We start from the raw sequence: 17,567 nt of genomic DNA on the forward strand, positions 1-17,567 counted from the left end.
CTGGCGTGGGCACTGCTTTGGTCATTCGCATCCATGCCCACCCCCAGAAGGAGCGGGGCTGGGACCCCACGTGAGAGCTGGGCCCTACCCTGGAATATTCCTGGCCTGAGCGGACGCCAGCTGGAAGGGGAAACTGAGGCCCAGCTGTCTTACCCGGCGGGGCTGTGGTGGAACGAAGACCTGGATGGCTGGAATCTGGCTGGATCCTGGGTCCAGCCCGGGGTGGGTGCAGCATGGCTGGGGACCCTGGGGGGAGGAGCGCTGTGCCAGGCTCTAGCCGGGCCTTGTGGGTGCTCTCTGCTTGTGGGCAGTGGTGGCAGGGAACAGGGGTGTTAATTGGAGCCGCTTGCTGCGAGTCGATAATTGCCGTGTTTATGCCTCTGCGCCCGTCAGCCGCCCAGCTGGCTCTGGTTAGAGGGAATCTTGCTTGAATTAGCGCCGGCCGGGCCGTCAGCCCAGCTGGCACGTTGGAGGTGGGTGCTGGTGTTGGGGGGGCAGGTGTCTGACAGATCTCCCCCTCCCCCCGCCATCTCCCTCTTTTTGGGGCCTGTTCCCCACTCAGCCCTGCCTCGGTTTCCGAATCCAGCGTGTGAGCAGCTGCAAAGGAGGCCTGCTCATCTCTGACCCCCCGGGCCCTGCTTCTTTGGGGGGGGGGGCAGATCCTGGGGATCACTGCAGAGCCCCCAGGGGAGCCTGGGGGGAGGGGATACCAGGAGGCTTGCTGGGGCCAAAAGCTACAGCCCCGGGCACCCCACCAGCTGTGTCACTACTCACTCCCGACCCACAGCCCCTGCCAGCCCAGCCCTGGGCACCCCCTAGCTCTGTCAATACCCCTCCCTCTCGACCCCCAGCCCAGTTGATTGTGTTTTAAAAACAAAACTAAAACTGCCCCCCCCCTTTTCGAGGCTCGGGCGGGCCGGGGACCCTGCAACTTACCGGGGTGGGTGGGTGGGTGGGTGGGTGGGTGTGTGTGTCCCCGTCCGAGTGGCTTGGTGGGTCGGGGAAAGGAGGCAAAATTGCGGCGCCCCTGGCCTGGCCGGGTTATTAATGGGCCTTTGTTCTGCCCTCGCCCCTTGCGGCGGCTCCCGGCCCCAGCCACAGATCAGGGAAAGTGACAAATCGTGTCGGCCCCTCAGCTGCGACTGAGATTTACTCCTGACAGCCTCGTTCATCACCCGGCCCCGGAGAATCACAAACACCCGCCGCGGGGCCGGCTGGGATCGGCGTGGGGCCTTCCCCACCAACTGCGGGGGCCTGCGCCCCAATGGGAGAGCGGCTGGCACCTGGGCTGGGGGGGGGGGGGGGAAGGGGAGAGGATTGGGAGGCAGAACTCCTGGATCCTGTTTCCTTGTGAAGTTCCGCGGCCCTGCTCTGTGCCTCAGTTTCCCCCCGTGAAGCAGGAGTTGTGCTGGGGCCCCTGCGTCCTATTGTGCTTTGTGCAGGGCAGCATCCGGGGGGGGGGGGGGGGTAGTGGACACATGTACAGGCAGGTGGTGACCCACCCCCTCCTAGCCACGTGTTTGGCAGGCGCTTTGTGGCTATGAATGCAGAACCTTGCCGGGCAGGCCAGGGCTGAGGGGGGCTCCCATGGGGCTTGCACCTGGACACCCCGGCCATGGGGGCTGGGGCTACCCCCGAAGCCTGGGGACGGAGAGGCTGTTGGAAGGTGCAAAGGGGACTCCGGGGGCTTGCCTGGCAGGCCCGGCTGGCAGCGTGGGGGCCTGTAGGGCAGGTGAGTGGCTCTCAGTGTATCACCCTCAGCCCTGTCTCGCTCCCCCCGTGGGCCCTGCACTATTAATGTGCCGCTGAAAGGGATGCCTGAATATTTAATGCGGTCGCTTTAAACGGGCCCCCTGGGGCTGCGGTGTGTGCCCCATGCAGGCCTGGCACCGGCTGGCTCTAGGGCACCAGGGAATGCGGCTGCCTCGGTGGCACCCCATTCCTGTGGGGGATCTCGGGGCGACTGCCTCTCCCCGGCTCAGCCAAGCGGGACGTGTCCGTGTGCCCCAAGTGGGCTCATGGGGGTTGCCCTGTTGGAAAAGCCCAAACGTTTGCTCCCTGGGGCTTTGGGCTTTCCCTGAGACTTTGCCAGGTCCTGGGTCTTTAGCATCTGGGGCAGGCTCCTGGGACGGGCAGGACCGTCTGTGAGGCAGGCTGGACACGGTGGGCTCTTGTGGTTTTGTAGAGGCTGGGAGATGGGACCCTGTGACCCGGGCCAAGTCCCTTCCAAGCTCTGTGCCTCAGTTTCCCTCCAATGGACTGAGAGTGCTTGCGGTCGGGAGGCACGCAGTGTCTGGGCAGTGCCCCGGGGGCCCAGCTCCGGGCTGGCTATGGGCGGCACCCAGCACCACACACCTGGGGGAGGAAACGCTTGGTGAGGAAGCGTGGTGGGGAGGGAGGATCCCTGTTTAGGTAGGACCTACGCTGCTTGGTGGGCAGCGCGTACACTGCCCAGCGCATGCCCATGTGTGGCACCCGGGTGGGAACCCAGGAGTCCTGTCTTCCCTTCCTGGGCCGGGACCCCCCCCCCCCCCCCCCCGCCAGATCTGGGGCATCACGCCAGCTTCCTAGGGCCCAGCCACTGCTGTCTTCCCCTGAGCTGGGGGCCGGGGCAGGGTGATGGGGGGGATTTAAGCAGCCCTCCCTTTCTGACCCCCGCCCCTTGCTCCAAAGCTCACTGCGCCAGATGTGCTGCAGCTGCTGCTGACTTGGCAGCCGCCGGGTTTGTTCTGTCCTTGGGCTGGTGACAGCTGCCCCACCCCCACCCTCATTCTGTAGCTTCCCTGAGCCGGGACCCCCGCGTCCCTCCTGCCTGGGAGCCTGGCCCCCGCTGGACTGGGCACCTCAGGGGGCAGAGCCCCCGAGCCGAGCCGGGGCCCTTGTGCAGCGGTGGCCCCACGGGGCCAGACGCTGCGCAGACACGGTCTCCCGGCCCGGCTCAGGCCGCTGGGGTATCGATATCCGTGGGATGGTGTCTCTGAACCTTTCTGCGTCGGGGGGAGCTGCTGGCATCGGATCCGGCCTGGGGGGTCGCAGGGCCTTTGTCCCCCAGCTGAGTGACGGGGCAGGAAATCGGATTCTGGCCGTATCGCTTCCCGCCAGCGCCCCAGGCGGGAGGGGGTGGGGAGTGGCTGCTTGCCGGCCTGGCCCAGGGGAGGGGAGGCTACAAGCAGTGGTTTGTAACCCCTCCGTGGGCCCCCCCGGGGGTCCTGCCTGGCCCCTGCATCTGGCTGGGTGGGAAAGGTACTGAAGTCCCCCAGTCTGTCCCTGGGGGCTAGCTACCAGCCCCCGCCCAGCCTCTCCTCGACCCTTGGGGGTATTCGGCACACACCAGGGCAGAGACTTGCCCAAGGTCATGGGCAGAGGGTGGCAGAGCCGGGAGTAGAACCCAGGGGGTCCTGCCCCTGCCCCTGCTCTGGCAGTGAGGGAGTAGAGGCAGTAGGCCTGTGCCTGCCTGGCCCAGCCCCCCCCCCCCCACACACACACACGCAGATGGGGCAGTTTGAGCTGAGTCCTCGGCCAGCATGAGACCATCATGTTGCTCGCCCTGCAGGGGCCTGGATAAAGAAAATCCAGGGGGCTGCAGTGAGTGGGGCAGGGGGCACAGTGGGGAGGGGGAGGCCATGCTGTAGAGTGCTTAGTAAGGAAGTGCCATGCTGCAGGGGGTCAGGGAAGGGGGTGCTGGGCCAGGGGGTGCCATACTGCAAGGGTGGGCCGAGGGCTCACAGGTGGGGATTGGGGAGAGGGTGCCATACCATGGGGGTGCCATGCTGGAGGAGGGGTACTGGGGGGGGGGGCTGCAAAGCGTCAGAGGTGCCCAGTCTCCCTTCCTCCAGGCCCTGCCGCTCTGGGAAAGTCCTGCCCGGGCTGCTCCCAGGCCAGGGCGTTGGCAGGTTCCTGTGACGTGGTTTCTGGGATTTCGTAAGTGGCCCCCAGAAAAGGGGAACCGCGCCTGCCTTGCACAGTGCTAGGCCCTGCCCCTGCCCTGCTGGTGCCCAGCCAAGAGCTCCCTTTCCCAGGAGCTGGACTTGGGGCTCTGCTACCCACCCAAGAGGGGGCCCTTCTCTCCCCCCCCCCCCCCGATTGCTGCAAGAGCTTGCAGCGCTGAGGGTTTCTGGGGAAGGGGTGGGGTCAGTGCATTCCTGGCAGCTGGGCAGGGCTGTTGGCGAGGGTGGAGCTGTGCTGCGGATGCCCTGGGAGGGATGTGAGCACTTTGCCCTGGCCAGCAGAGAGATGGGAGACTTGCAGCTCCCTGGGCAGCTGGTCGTGCCAAGGGTAGGGAAACTGAGGTACCGGGCCGTGAGGTGATGCATCTGAGACTGTGGAGGGTGGCCGAGCTGGAGCACAACCTTCCCTGCTAGCCCCTCACAGCCCCCCCCCCCCCCCCATACTGGGCTGGGGGATTTCTTTTTCCTAATGCGAGCTGACAGCCAGACGAAAATGTTCCCTGACCTTTGGGCTAGTGGTATGTGTGTGGGGGTGAGGCTTGGATGCCCCCCACGTTCTTGCCTTGGGCAGGAGCTGGAGACCTTTCACTGCTTGATGGTCCCAGCCAGCCCCACCTGTCTCCTCTCCCTTTAACACTCTGATTCCTCCTCCCCCACCCTGGCTCCACACCAGCCTCTGTTGTCCTCACCATGCCCACGAGTGACCTGGCACGTGTCCACTGCATTCAGCAGTGTGAGCCAAAATCTTCACCCTGGGCAGCAGCTGTGCACTCCCCTCCCACCCAATGTATCCCTCTAATTGTTTCCATCCGCGTGTGGATTACATTTTATATCCATCGAGGCATGTGCGGATGCGCACCACCAGTCGAAACACATGCTGCTGGCTATGGGCATTCTGCTAATCTGCTGGGCGGCCGCCCCTGCTCCCACCCCTGGCTCTGGGGCAGCCTGCTTCCTCGGGAGGCGCTTGGGCCCTAGTTGGAGGGGCTGTTGTGGCTGGTTTTGGCCCTGCCCCGGCTGTGGTGCGATCCGCTGGCCAGGCCCTGTGGGGCCAGCTGGAGGGGGTTAAATGTCCACTAAGAGGGCTCCGGGTGGATACTCCCTGCCTCTTCGGCTTCAGGGCACCATTCCATTCCCCTCGCCCTGGATGCCAGCAATGCCCTGGTGTGGTCACAGGCACCGTGGAGCTCCATGCCCAGCGCTGCTGCCCCATAGTTTGCTCCTTATGGCTCTACCACCACCAGTGCTCCTGGCAAAGCCCTGGGTGGGCTGGCTGCAAAGACTACAGCTCCCAGCATGCACTGGGCCAGGATGCTAGGGGAGGGGAGGGTTATGGAGTGCTGCATTCTGGGAACTGTAGTCCACCCCAAATACCCCTTCCCCCCCCCATTAGGTGGCTCTTAGCAGAGTCACTTTTCATATCCCCTCTGTTTAAAGGGCAGGTGCTAGTTGTTTGGCCCCTGCTGCTCCCTGGGGGGTGGCTGCCTCCTTTGCCGGTACCAGGGAGTGCCAGCTTCCCGCTGTGCACCACGTATGGGGGCTGGGCTGGCGCAGCTGCGCCCTGCCACGGGGAAACTGAGGCGTGCGGCTGTGACTGGTGGCCGAGGTGCTGCCATGGCACTCGGAGGCTGTGCCTTGGTGCTCGTGGCAGCCAGGCCTAGGGGGCAGGTGTGGAGCCTGGGTTCTGTTCCAGGCTCTGTCACTGACCTGTCGGGTGACCTTGGGCCAGTTGTGTCCCTGCTCCGTGCCTCAGTTTCCCTTCCCCACGTGTACATGGCTGTGATGAGAGATGCCCCACTGAGTGTGGTGATTTTTGGGAGGAGGCAGGTGGGGTGTCACCTTAGGCCCTCATGTTTGTGGGGAGGGGGGTGTTGGGAGCCCCGTGTGTTGGTGTAGCGCAGGGGTGGGGCCACTGACCCACAGAAATATCAGTCGGGGGCTGCACACAAGTGAGACGCTCCTGAGTGGGGGAGAGACCCTGCACACCAGAGCCTGCAGTGGGACCCCCACGGGCAGGCCGGCCCAACAGCCATTGGGTCCCCTTCCCTGAGGGAACCTCTCAGGCCCGTGTCGCCATGGGAACAGCCCAGGTGCCGGCCTGGCAGGTCAGCACCTCTGCACACGTTAGCGTGGACGCTGCGGGCGATGCTCCCCTCCGAGCCCGGCCCGGCCGTGCAGCAGGACCTGCGTCTCCCTGGCACGGGCAGCGCCTGGCACAGCGGGGCCCAGAGCTCAGGGCCCTGCTGGTGCTACTGTAACTCCGGCAGCTGTTAATCATTTCGGGGCGGGGGGGGGGGAAACCAGGCCGTGCCCGCCAGGACTCCCTTTGGCTCTCCTTTCTCCCCGCGTGCCCCCTTCGCGGGGGCAGGGAGATTAACGAGCGCCCGGCTGCACTGCCGGCGGATGGGAAAGCCCATTAAGGAGGCTGCTTCTCCATCATCCTGTCACGGGCGGGTTTGGGGAGAGCCTGGAATGTGCCTCTGGAAAAGGCCTGCCCAGCGGGATAAATGATCCCCTTGGGGGGAGGGGGAACGAACGCAGCGCCAGAGAAAGGAGGGAGGTGAATAGCGCAGGACAAAGGCCCTGCCGGCCATGAGGGGAAGGGGACAGGGCATTCCCCTGGGGTTCGATAGCCTCCAAGCCAGCCTCTTGGGGAATTGAGGGGTGGGCGGTTACACACCAAACCCCTCTGCCTTTCCTGGGATTTGCTGGCACTGCCCCCTTCTCCCGGGGCATCCCCTGGGCTCTCAGGGCAGGCACCAAACACCAACCTTGCTTGGCCACCTCCATTAACTGGGGTCGCTCTCGGCAGCCATCTCTCCAAAGGCTGCAGGAGCATGTTCGACCCAGTGGGTGCTGCTGGGGTGGGGTCTTGTCTCCCGTGCTCGTTACAGCTAAGGGGAGGGGGGCGCTGAGGAACTGGCTGAGCGGCAAGCCAGTGTGAACCTCGGCCAGTAGCCCTGCCTGTGGGAGAAACTGTCCGTCTGGCTGCTAGAGCCCCACAGATCTGCAGCTGTCTGCTTTATAGCCGCGTGCGCGGATGTCAGAGTGGCTCTCCGCGGCTCGTTTTCGCGGAGACGGATTTTCGCCTCCACCTGGCACCAGGGGCTGGGCGCTCCCTTGAAATTGGAAGAATTGCTTCTTGGGCAGCTCCCACCACTGTGGTGGGACTGGAAAGGGGCAACTGGAAACCAGGGATCCAGGACTCTGAATCCAGCATGGTTCCTGGCAAGTCTCCGTCCCTGTTCCCGTACTTCCATGCGTGGCTGGATTCTGCAAAGCCCTCGGCCTGCAGATGCTGATGTCTTCGGGGCTGCCCCTCTGTGATCCCTCAGGGCTCAGTGCTTTGGAGACGCTGTTCCTGGAGAGCACCTGCTTGTGGTACCCGGTACAACAGCAGAAAAGGGATCCAGAGAGTGAAATGGGCCCACGCAGCATGAAAGCGCCCAGCCCCAGGAAGGTCACACGGGAACGGTTTTCCCAGCTGGCCAAAACTCTCAATTTTCTGAACGATTTTTCTGTCCCAGATCAGGGCAAACGTAGGAAGTCTCAGAAATGTTTTGAACTGAAAATCGGCAGCAAATCTGTGCTTTGGGCGGCTAGCAGTGGTTGGCTGTGATGAGCCGGCCTGGGGTTAATGATTTTGCTGTAACTGGCTAATTGATTGAGCCGAAAGACGGTTTCAGGCAGCACAGCGGGAACTTTGTCTTCAGACATTTCAAAACTTTTTCCCAGAGAATTTTCTACTGGAAAGGCATCGAAGCCAACCTGGGGCAGATGCAAATCAGGCTGATTTTCCCCCACTTTTGCCATCCAATCAGGGAATGGAAACACCCCCACCTGACGTTAGGCACCAATCGTGTGTTGTGTCGACTGCCCAGACAGATGGCAATACTTTTGAAAGAGGTGGCTGGGTGTTGTGCGGGGAGGAAAGTTTCTGCCCCGCTCTTCCCTCTGCCCCCAGGGCTGGAGATGCCCAGAACCTCTGGGTACCAGTATGGGTGGAGCTGCTCTTTGGAGATGTTGGCCTTGGTCCATTGGTTGTGGGTTCCAGGAGGGGACTGAACGGATTATGGGTGTAGGTGGCCGTTCCAGGCCCATGCAGGATCCGGGGCTCCCTGGCCGTTTGCACTGGAACAGCTCCTGCCGTGGGGCAGTTCGCAAGGCCCAGCTGGCCTCAGAGGAGCGCAGGTTTTTTCCTTAGAGGCAGCAGGAGAGGGGGGCCTGGCGGGTTATTCCATTATCCTGTCTCTCCTTCCCCAGCCCAACCCCCTTCTGCTCAGCTGGCCTTTGCATGACTAACAGTCTGGGGAGAACCAGAGAAATGTTTTCTCACCATGTTTCACACGTCCAGGGTCAGGATCCAGGAGGCTGCTGGCAGTGTTATTTTGGGAAGAGGCGTGAGCACGGGTGCGGGTGTGCACACGCGGCCGGCTGGGGGAGTGCTCCCAGGTGAAGCGCATTATGGCAAGCGCCCAGTTCCTGCGGACTCCAGGCTCTGCCAGGCGGCGCTCCCAGCAGATGCAGGGTAGCACCGGGAGCAGCTGGGACGTGGCGCCCCGCGCTTAGAGGCGTTTGCATGGCACGTGCGAGCAGGTTTTTGCATCGCGGAGCTGGTGTGTGATTAGCAAATTGCATGTTTGGGGTGGATCTGGTTGGGCTCTGCGGGTTTGCCTCATTCCCAGTTCTTGTGTTTCCCTTGTTTGCAGCCGGGTGGCTGGGGAAGCCCAGCTAATCCTGGGGCCCTTTGTCGGCCCAGGGCCTGGCTGTGCAATGTGATTAAGAAGTCAGCCCTGCGGCCGGCCTGGCTCTGTGTGGTTGTGGTGAGAGAGGGGGCGGACCTGCGGGCTGCGTTCTGAGCCGTGACTGCTCAATTTGTCGCCACAAGGCAGGTCTGGAGTGGCCCTTCCGGGTCCGGCTCCGGGCTCCTGCAGCAGCCAGGGAGGGGGAAGAGGGTGGCTGCCTAACCCAAATTGACGTTCTACTCCCAGCCAGAAACCTCGGCGCCGGATTCTGCCCCGTGCTCAGGCTGAGCCAGCCCTGTGGTCCGTGCGTGGGCTTGGCTGCGGTTCCTGGCGCGTTGGCACAAGCGGCGGGGCAGGGCCCACGAGGGAGGCCTCGTCTGACCCTGCTTGGCAGGCTGCCCGCGCTCCAGGGGGAAATTGGTGACGGAATAAACAAGGGGCCCAAGATTTTCCCGGGCGGTTGGCGGGGGGGGGGGGGGGGGCAGAATGGGAGCTCGGCTGCAGGGTTTCCAGCGCCTGGCGCAGGGCCAAGCACCTGCCCTGTGAAAACTCAGCTCCTGCTGCCTCCAGTTGGGCTGCTAAAAATCATCAGTTTCTACAGCCCCCCCCCTCCCCCTCTCTATTTGAGAGCTGCTCCTGCAGTGTTGTGGGGCTTGAGGGAGGCAAGTTAAAAAGCTGGATGGATGCAAGAGGGAGCCTTGAGCCCTGGGTGTGAGGGGCCAGACCTGGGGGTTTTTCTCTGCTTCAGGCAGCCTACAGGCTGGTCAGGCCTAGGCTCCCCCAGGGTGGAGGCGGGGGAAGGCATGGGGTTTGCTGGGCCCTGGGTTGAGCTGGCCAGTCACTCCCAGTTGCTCAATTCAGTTTGGCTTTTGTGATGAAATCTGTAACATGATTTAATTTTTTTTTCCTGTTGTTGGCGGGAGGGCGGGGGGGGGGGGGGGATAAGGGAAGGAATCCAGAACCCGGGGGCCGAAAAGAGCAGCGGCTGAGCGCCTGTGAGGAGGGGAGGGGTGTGTGTGAGCATGTAAGTGTGTTTGTGTCTATGCATGTGTGTGTGCAAGCATGAGTGTTTGCAAGGGTGTATATGTAGGTGTGTAACGGTGCATATCTGAGTGTGTAACTGAGGAGGGGTGAGGTTGTATATGCGTGTGGAGATGTCTGTAATGGTGTGTGTGTGTGTGTGTGTATATGCTTGTGTGTGTCTGCATGGGTTGTGTTTGTGTGTGTAAGTATGGTTGTGAGGGGTGTGTGCGGGTGTGTATATATGTGTATAACTGGGTGCATGTATGTGTGAGGAGGGGTGAGGTTGTGTGTGTGTAAGGCAGTGCATGTCTCCCCGCCCCCCTCCCCATGGTACAGCTTTCCTGCCACAGGCCGGCCTCCTTGGCTCTGCCCCGGCGGGCCTGAAGCCGCACGCTGCCAGCCCCCGTAGATGAGCGCAAGCAGACATTTGTCATGTTCGCTGCAGGAAGTTGGAAGAGCGCTGGGCTTTTGTTCAGAAACCTGCTGGCTAAGCAAAGCCTTTGACTTTCTATTATTATTTAAACAGGCGCTGCTCCCTCCCTCCCTCTCCCAGGCATACACAGGCCTCCAGGTTTGGCGGGGGCCGATTTCACAAGGCAGGCCTGCTCAACCCAAGTGTTCGCTTTGGAGGCCCGCGGAAGGGGGGTGCAGGGGAGGCCCGGCCCTGTCGCATGCCGATAAGCCGAAGGGAACGCAGAGGAAGGGGACCTGGTTTCTTTCACTCAGCTGGTGGGAGCCTGCAGGAGACCCCTGGGCCTTGGCGCGGGTGTTAAAAACCCCAGGGCTCCTCCGGTTGCGCTGAGAGGGGAAACGAACCAGGAGGTCTGGCAGGGAGGCAGGATTGGGGGGAGGGGGGGCTGGCACTGAGTCAGGTCGTGCCTCTCTGACCTCTAGGACCCCCCATGGATCGCTTCTGGGGTGGTGCATTGTTTGTTACGGGGAGTGGGGCGGAAAGGCACAGGGCATTACCCCCCCCCCGCCCCAAACCACAATAAAACCCCCAGTCAGGCTGTATCTCTCCTCTGAATTTCCGCAGGCCCCCTGCTCCGTGCAAGGAGATTGGGGGTGGGGTTTATTGCACCCCATGGCAGCAGGATCGCAGCTTTTAGGGCTGGGGGGAGGAACTAAAACTGCTTTCACGCACCTCGCGCATCCAGCGAGACCGTGACAAAGCCTGGGGGACTCCGAACAGACGTGCGAGACGCTGGCTCCGCTCAGATCCCCTAGGAGCAACCCCCTCCCCCAGATGGGGGGGGTGATTTCTGAGCGGGGAAGTGGCTGGGCTGCCTCGCCTCAGGCACCTGAGGGCTGATCCAGCCCAGCAGTTGTGCTCAAGAGATATAAAAACATTCGGGGAGGGGAGGGGAGAGGCAGAATCCGGCTCTTCTGCACACCCCCATAGCTCTCTGTCCCTTTCCCGGGACCCGCTTTTCCCAAGCCTCAAAGTCCAGAGAGAAGCAGCAGCTGGGGTGAGCACTGTGTCAAGTCTCTTCCCCTCTTTGTGACTCAGTTTCCCCTACTGCCCTTTGTCTCTTGATGGCGCCTCTCTGGAAGCAGGGGCTGTGTCTGTCCCACTGGTGGGGCTCTCTGAGGGGCTCCACATGCTGGACTCTGCATCCCCTGCTCCAACCTGGGGGAGTGATTCAGCCGGGGCTGAGAAAGGACCTGTCCCGAAGTGCCTGTGAGCATTTCCCTGTCCCTTGTGCCTGGTGCCACGGCGCGTCGGCAGTGCCCCTGCCAGCTGGCTGCGTTCTGCAGCAAGGGAGCAAGATCCAGGGGTGCACTGCAAATGGAGAAGAGGGGACAGAGCAGGTTGTAGCTGGCAAAGGGCCTCGCCATTTGCATTTCTGTTGTTCACTCAATCTGGGGCCAGGATGGTTGGGTGCACGAGGGAAAGGGGGGGAGCCAGGACTCCTGGGTTCTCCTCTCTGGCCTGGCTGTGGGGATCCTGTCGCTTCCCCGCACTGCTCTAGGGCCGCTCTGCCCTGATGCAGCCGCTCCGTGCCGAGGGGCGAACCGTTGGTCCCACTCCCCGGGAGGTGGCGGCAGCACCGCAGGGTAGGTGGGTGTAACGGCGTCGCTTGGGCGTGGACGTGTCCAGAGGGAGCGGGCGCTGATACCCACGTAGGCACTGGTTCCTCTTTGGCAAAGATGGGGCTGGTGTCACTGCCCCTCCCATAGGTGGTGGTGGGGAATCCAGTGCAGTGCTCTGCAGGGTGTGCTCCGTCCTGTGTGTATGCAGCAGGGAGCTAGCCAGCCAGAATCAAGTAGGGGCAGGATCTGTGTATTTCTATAGATGGCCTGTGTATTTCTATAGATTTCTGTCCACCTAGGGAACTAGCCCCCTTTGCTGCCGCATTAGAACGGGACCCAGAGTAAGTGCTCAAAGTCCCCTGCCTGTTCCCTTGCCTGTAAGCTCCTGGAGGCAGGAACTTGTTTGGGGGTGTTTGTTCAGTCTGGCACCCCAGGCCTGGACCATGGTGTGCATGTGTGCGCTTGGTGCTATCCTAATGCAAATCAGCCGGGATGGCTGAGCTTCGGCGTGTCCATGGACCATGTGAACTGGGACCAGCCTGCGCTGGAGCCTCTGCTGCTGCTGCCTAGTTAGACCCTGTATCTACAGATGCAAATTGTGTGTGTGTGTCATTAATGCATGATTGACATGCCGGGACTCCAGGTAGTGGGGAGGCAGAATGTCGTTCAGTTGCTAGTCCAGGATTGGGGCTGACCTTCTGTGCCTCAGTTTCCCTTCTGTCCAGTGGGGCCCTACAGCCCTGCCGTGCCAGCTGCTGAGGATAAACACAGGAGGGGAAGTTGTGTGAGCTTTGCTGATCAGTGTGCGGGTTGGAGCTAGGTTGTGTTGTGTTGCAAGCAGTGGGAGTGATGGAACCCTGCTGGGGGAGAGGGGGGTGATGGCTGTGATCTTGCAAACTCTTGCACCTGGGTCTGGACTGTGAGCTCTTAGGAAGCTCTGGGGGTGAGGGTGTGCAGAGTCAGGGTCTGTGTGCATGTGTAATAGCAATGTCAGTGTAATGCATTTACAACAGCAGTGTGCGTGCACACATCTGTGCATGCACGTAAAGTGTGTGCATGCAGATCTGGGTGTGTGTGTCTTAACTGCGGTGTGCACGTCTGTGCACCTCTACAACACTGGTGCGTGTGCGTGCCGGTCTCTGCATGTCTAAGTATCACCAATGCTAAATGCTGGTCTCTGTGGCTGTGTCTAGATTGGCATGATTTTCCGCCATTTTCGTGATCGGGGCTTTTTTGCAGAAAACAAATCTGAGCTGTCTACACTGGCCCTTTTGCGCAAAAGCTTTGCACAAAAGGGACTTTTTGCCTGAACGGGAGCAGCATAGTATTTCCGCAAGAAGCACTGATTTCTTACAGTAGGAAGTCAGTGCTTTTGCGGAAATTCAAGCGGCCAGTGTAGACAGCTGGCAAGTTTTTCTAGAAAAGTGGCTGGTTTTCCAGAAAAACTGGCCAGTCTAGAAGCAGCCTGTGTGTGTGACACTGGTAACACTGTGTGGGCACAGGGGTGTGTGTGTAACACTAAAGGCACGCACAGGGGTGTGTGGAACACTGGTGTGTGTGCGGAACACTAGGGGCACGCACAGGGGGGGTGTAACACGGGGCACGCACAGGGGTGTGTGTAACACTGGGGTGTGCGTGTAACACTAGGGGCACGTGCAGGGGTGTGTGACACTGGAGTGTGTGTGTAACAGGAGGGGCCCGCGCAGGGGTGTGTGGAACACTGATGTATGTGTGTGGAACACTATTGTGCGCGCACGTGTCTGTAACATTAGGGGCACGTGCAGGGGTGTGTAGCACACTGGTGTGTGTGTGTGTGTGTGTAACACTAGTGTGTGTGTGACACTGGTGTGTGTGTATAACACTAGGGGCACGTGCAGGGGTGTGTGACACTGGGGTGTGGGTGTGTAACACTGATGTATGTGTGTGTAACACTATTGTGTGCGCACGCGTGTGTAACATTAGGGGCACGTGCAGGGGTGTGTAGCACACTGGTGTGTGTGTAACACTGGTGTGTGTGTGTGTGTGTGTGTGTAACACTAGGGGCACACACGGGTGTGTGGAACACTGGTGCTACGCGCGCCGTGCACACCCGTTCCTGGCTCCGGGCGGGGGGCGGCGCTGGCTGGCGCCGGGCCCGGCCGCTACCCGGGGCTTTGCCCGCTCTCCGGCGCTGGCGGCGGGGTCAGCCGGAGTTCAGCCGCATGCCATTAGGCAAATGAGCCGGGCGCTGGCGCGCCGGAAAAGGCCCTTCCGGGCCGGGCCGGGCGGGGGGAGCCGGGGGGTCCCGGGCGGCCCCGCGCAGGCAGCCAAGGGGTTAAGGCCGCTGGGAGGCGCCGCGTGGCAGGAGGGATTTTCAGCGGCGGCGGCCGCGCAGAGCCGAGCGGAGCGCGCCGGCCGCAGCCCGGCGCTCCGGGGGCGCAGCGAGCCGAGCCCGGCCGCTGCCTGCTCCGCCCGGGAGGCCGGGCCGGGACCTGCGGCGCTCGGCGGCGTCGGGAGGCGGCTGCGCCCCCGGGGCGCACGGAGCGATGGGCCCCTAGGCGGGGAAGGGGCCGCTGCGCCCGCGCCGGGGGGCCGGAGGAGGAGGAGGTTCCCCAGCGCCCCTCGCCGTGGATTTGGGGCGGGGCTGCCGGAGCCCCCGTCGGAGGCTGCAGGGCCCCCCCCCCTCCCCGATGGCCCCCGCGTGGGAGCTGAGCGCCGGGCCCGCTGCGTCTTGAGGGGCTGGAGCCGGCGCCAAGATGTACGAGAGCGTGGACGTGGCGGGGCTCAACCCCAGCCCCTTCCTCATGATGGATCTGTACAGCCAGAGCCGGGCCTGCCTGCTCCAGGACAAAGGGATCGGCCCCCCCGCGCCCTACGGGGCCCCGCTGCGGAGCCAGCACTGGACTAGCTCCAGCCACTGTAGGTACCGGCCCCGAGCGGGTGGGGGGCGCCTGCCAGCCCCCTTGTGTCCTGGTCCGGGGGTCCCCTGCTCTGCCTCGGGAAGGGGGGGCAGGGCGCTGGCGGGGGAGCCTTAGGGGGTCAGAGCTCCCTGGCTGGGAGCAGCCTCCTGGTAATGCCGGGGCTGGGCACAGTCCCCCTTCCCCCTTCACGCCCTGGGTCGCCATAAGCAACCCTTGGCCTCGTTCATTTCTGCCTCTGCTCTGGGCTTTCTGGGAAAAGCTGCCCCCTGGCCCGTGGGGGAGGGGGGATTTACTGCCCCACTTTAGCTCTCTGACCAAATCCAATTCTCTAAATAGCCCGCGGGGGCTTTATACCGGGGCTGTGGGGCGGGGAGCTGGGGGGAGGGGATTGTTTCCTGGAAAGCTCCCCAAACCCCATGGATATCTCAGGCCGGGCGCCCCGGAGCCGAGCTCCCTCCCCTTCCGCCCCAGTTGCGTCTCTGTAGCCTTTCCCCATCCATCGCGCCAGTGCTGGGGTGCCAAGGCGCCTCTGCCCCGTCCTAGGGCTGGGGGAGTAGAGGCCAAAACTTCTGGGTGCCTAGGGCCACTCGCCCTGCCATAGAAGGGGAGCAGCAGCGTGGGACAGCCTGGGTGTCAGGGGCCGCGTTGCTCTCCGAGAGCTCCCTGTGGCCAGCCGGCCGAGGCAGTTGGCGTTTTCCCAGCGCCAGGCAGGGTGAGTGGGAGGCTAGGAATGGGGTGTGGGGCAGGGGGTGGTGGTGAAATGTAGAGCGTTGCATTGGGAAGGGCCCTGGAAGTGGGGCAGAGTGGAGAGGGAGTGGGCAGCGCCTCTTAGAAATGGGCTCCCCCCCTCCCAAAGGCAGCTAGGAGAGAAAAACAAACCGGGAAGAAGGGGGGGGATGCGCACCCCTCCCCTTGTGTGGGGAGGGGGCCCTGTGGGTCTGGCCAGGGAGGGGTTGGCCTCAAACCTAACTGAGGTGTGTGGGGAGCAGAGAGGCAGGGGGCTGGGTTCTGGGCCTGGCCCCACGAAGCCAGCAGCGTCGCCTGCCCGGAGCTGGGAGCAGACCCTTCCGGAGGCCCAGGGAGCCCCTCTGGCGGGGCGAGGCGAGAGGCCATGGCGGGGAGAGTCCGGCAGCAGTCGGAACGATTTTCCCCCCCTTAACCGCCCTGCAGGCGGGGTGCAGCAGCTGCTCTGTCTCTCCTCCTGAGGGACCCTGGGACCGGCCCAGCCCTGTCCTGCCTCCCCTGGGGCCCTGGCTCCTAGGGCGCGCCCTGCCCTACCTGCTCTTCTGCTCCGGTGCCGGGCTGGGGGAAAGTCCTCGCCCGGTGTGCAGCTTTCCAGGACTTTCACCCTCCCTAACGCAGTGCCACCCCCACTTGGATCCCAGGGGCCTCGTCCATGCCTCTTGCCTCTCTCCTTCCCCAAGCGCACCCAGGGGCCTCCCTTGCCTCCTGGTGCCTTGAGCTGGAGGGATCGGCATGGGGCAGGGATGGGGGGGGGGGCTGGGTAGTCTGCCACCCTGGGTTGGTACCCTCAGACGGCTGGAGCAGAAACACATCCCAGCCCCTGCTAGGTTCACCTTCCTGTGCCTCCCCTGCCATGCCCAGCCTGCCTCCCCTGTCCCCAGCCTTCCCCTAAGGCTGCCTCGCCCTGCCCTCCCCCACCCCCCAGGCCCAATCTGCAGAGAACAAAGTCCCTTTTTGCCATTGTCTCTGGGGCCCTTTGACCTTTTGCTCTTATCAGGGAGTCCACAGGACCCTCCTCGCAGGCCTTTGTCAGCCGAGAGGGGTGGGGAACTCCTCAGGCAGCTTGTTGGTTTTTTGGCTTAAAGCTTGGGAAAGGTTTGTGTGAAAGGTTTGTGTGCGGAGGGCAGAGGGGGGCTGCCCTTTGCCCCCCCCCCAGGTGTTGCAAAAGGCTTGAGCCTGGAGGGCCCAGGCAGCTCTGTCCCCCCAGAGCCTGGGTCCCAGGGGGAGTATTTTCCTGGTGCAGGAGATAGGATGTGGGTATGGCAGGGTGTGTTGGCGCAGGTCGCCCCAGGTCGTGCGGCTGCCTCCCTGGCACTGGGAGCTCTGCCCCGGGGCCCCCCAGAGTTGGTGCTGCCCATGGCCTGGTCTGGGCCAGGCGTGCGGGGACTCCTTGGCGTTGGGAACCAGGAATGGGATACGCTCTGCTGGTCCTGCTGCCAGTAGGCTGAGCTGGGGAGGCAGGAGGCTGCTGGCACCTGGGGAGGTGCTGGAGGGCTGGGCTGTCGGAGTGGGGAGGGGGTTCTGTCTGCGTCTGTCCAGGTGCGAGGAAGGAGCCTGGGGCCCGCATGCTGGCCAGGTGCGGAGTAGCCTGGTCCACAGGGTCCCTTCCTGAGGCTGCACTGAGCCGTGGGCGTTGGGCTCGCTCCTTGGCACTGGCTGCCGGCCCCTGGCTGCCTGGCTTGAGGGCCCTGGGTACCCGGCTGAGCAGTTCTGGCAGCTCCTAGGTTTTCTTGTTGGTGCAGCTCCAGAGTCCCCACCCAGCCCCAGAGGCTGACCAGCCCTATGCGGGGCAGAGGGGACATCAGTCTCTCAGCCCCGTGGGGCCAGAAGCTGACTGATTTCCAAGCCAGACTGGGGCACAAGTCATGGGCCGTGGGGCCCGTTCCTGGGGGGCCACGGAGATGGAAGGGACCCCTGCGGGGGCCCTGCTGTGATTCCTGCGGCTGATTAGTCACTGGGTAGCGCTGGTTCATGGAACCCAAAGGCTTGGCTCAGCGCCGGTTCCCACGATTTATTATTGGGTTTAATTACTGGGCGAAAACCTTCCTGGGGGGGAGGGGGAAGGGTTGAAAATTGTCAGAGGAGCCCTTGCAAGGGGCTTTCCATGAAAAATTCTGGCTTGCTGCTTAGCAGGGTAGGCTAATTATAGTTGTGTAAACACCTCCAGTAGTGGT

At 62.9% G+C, this 17,567-nt stretch overlaps 1 protein-coding gene across 5 annotated transcripts in view; it reads left to right on the plus strand.

Annotated features, from left to right (window-relative positions):
- The window catches only part of RARA (retinoic acid receptor alpha), a 64,707-nt gene that overhangs the window by 27,969 nt on the left and 19,171 nt on the right, over positions 1-17,567 (plus strand). Inside the window, exon 1 of one of the 5 annotated variants that reach the window (XM_075911576.2) lies at positions 13,995-14,647. The exons of 3 other annotated variants lie outside the window; for them this stretch is intronic. In XM_075911576.2, the coding sequence (XP_075767691.1) occupies positions 14,485-14,647 (163 nt within the window). In that variant the 5' untranslated portion in view covers positions 13,995-14,484. Of the gene's footprint in view, positions 1-13,994; positions 14,648-15,230; positions 15,362-17,567 lie in introns of those variants that run through there. One more of the 5 variants, XM_075911577.2, reaches the window with a different exon arrangement.

Source organism: Pelodiscus sinensis, chromosome 29, assembly GCF_052426305.1.
Source record: "Pelodiscus sinensis isolate ZL-2025 chromosome 29, ASM5242630v1, whole genome shotgun sequence".
In the NCBI taxonomy this organism is placed as follows: Eukaryota; Metazoa; Chordata; order Testudines; family Trionychidae; genus Pelodiscus; species Pelodiscus sinensis.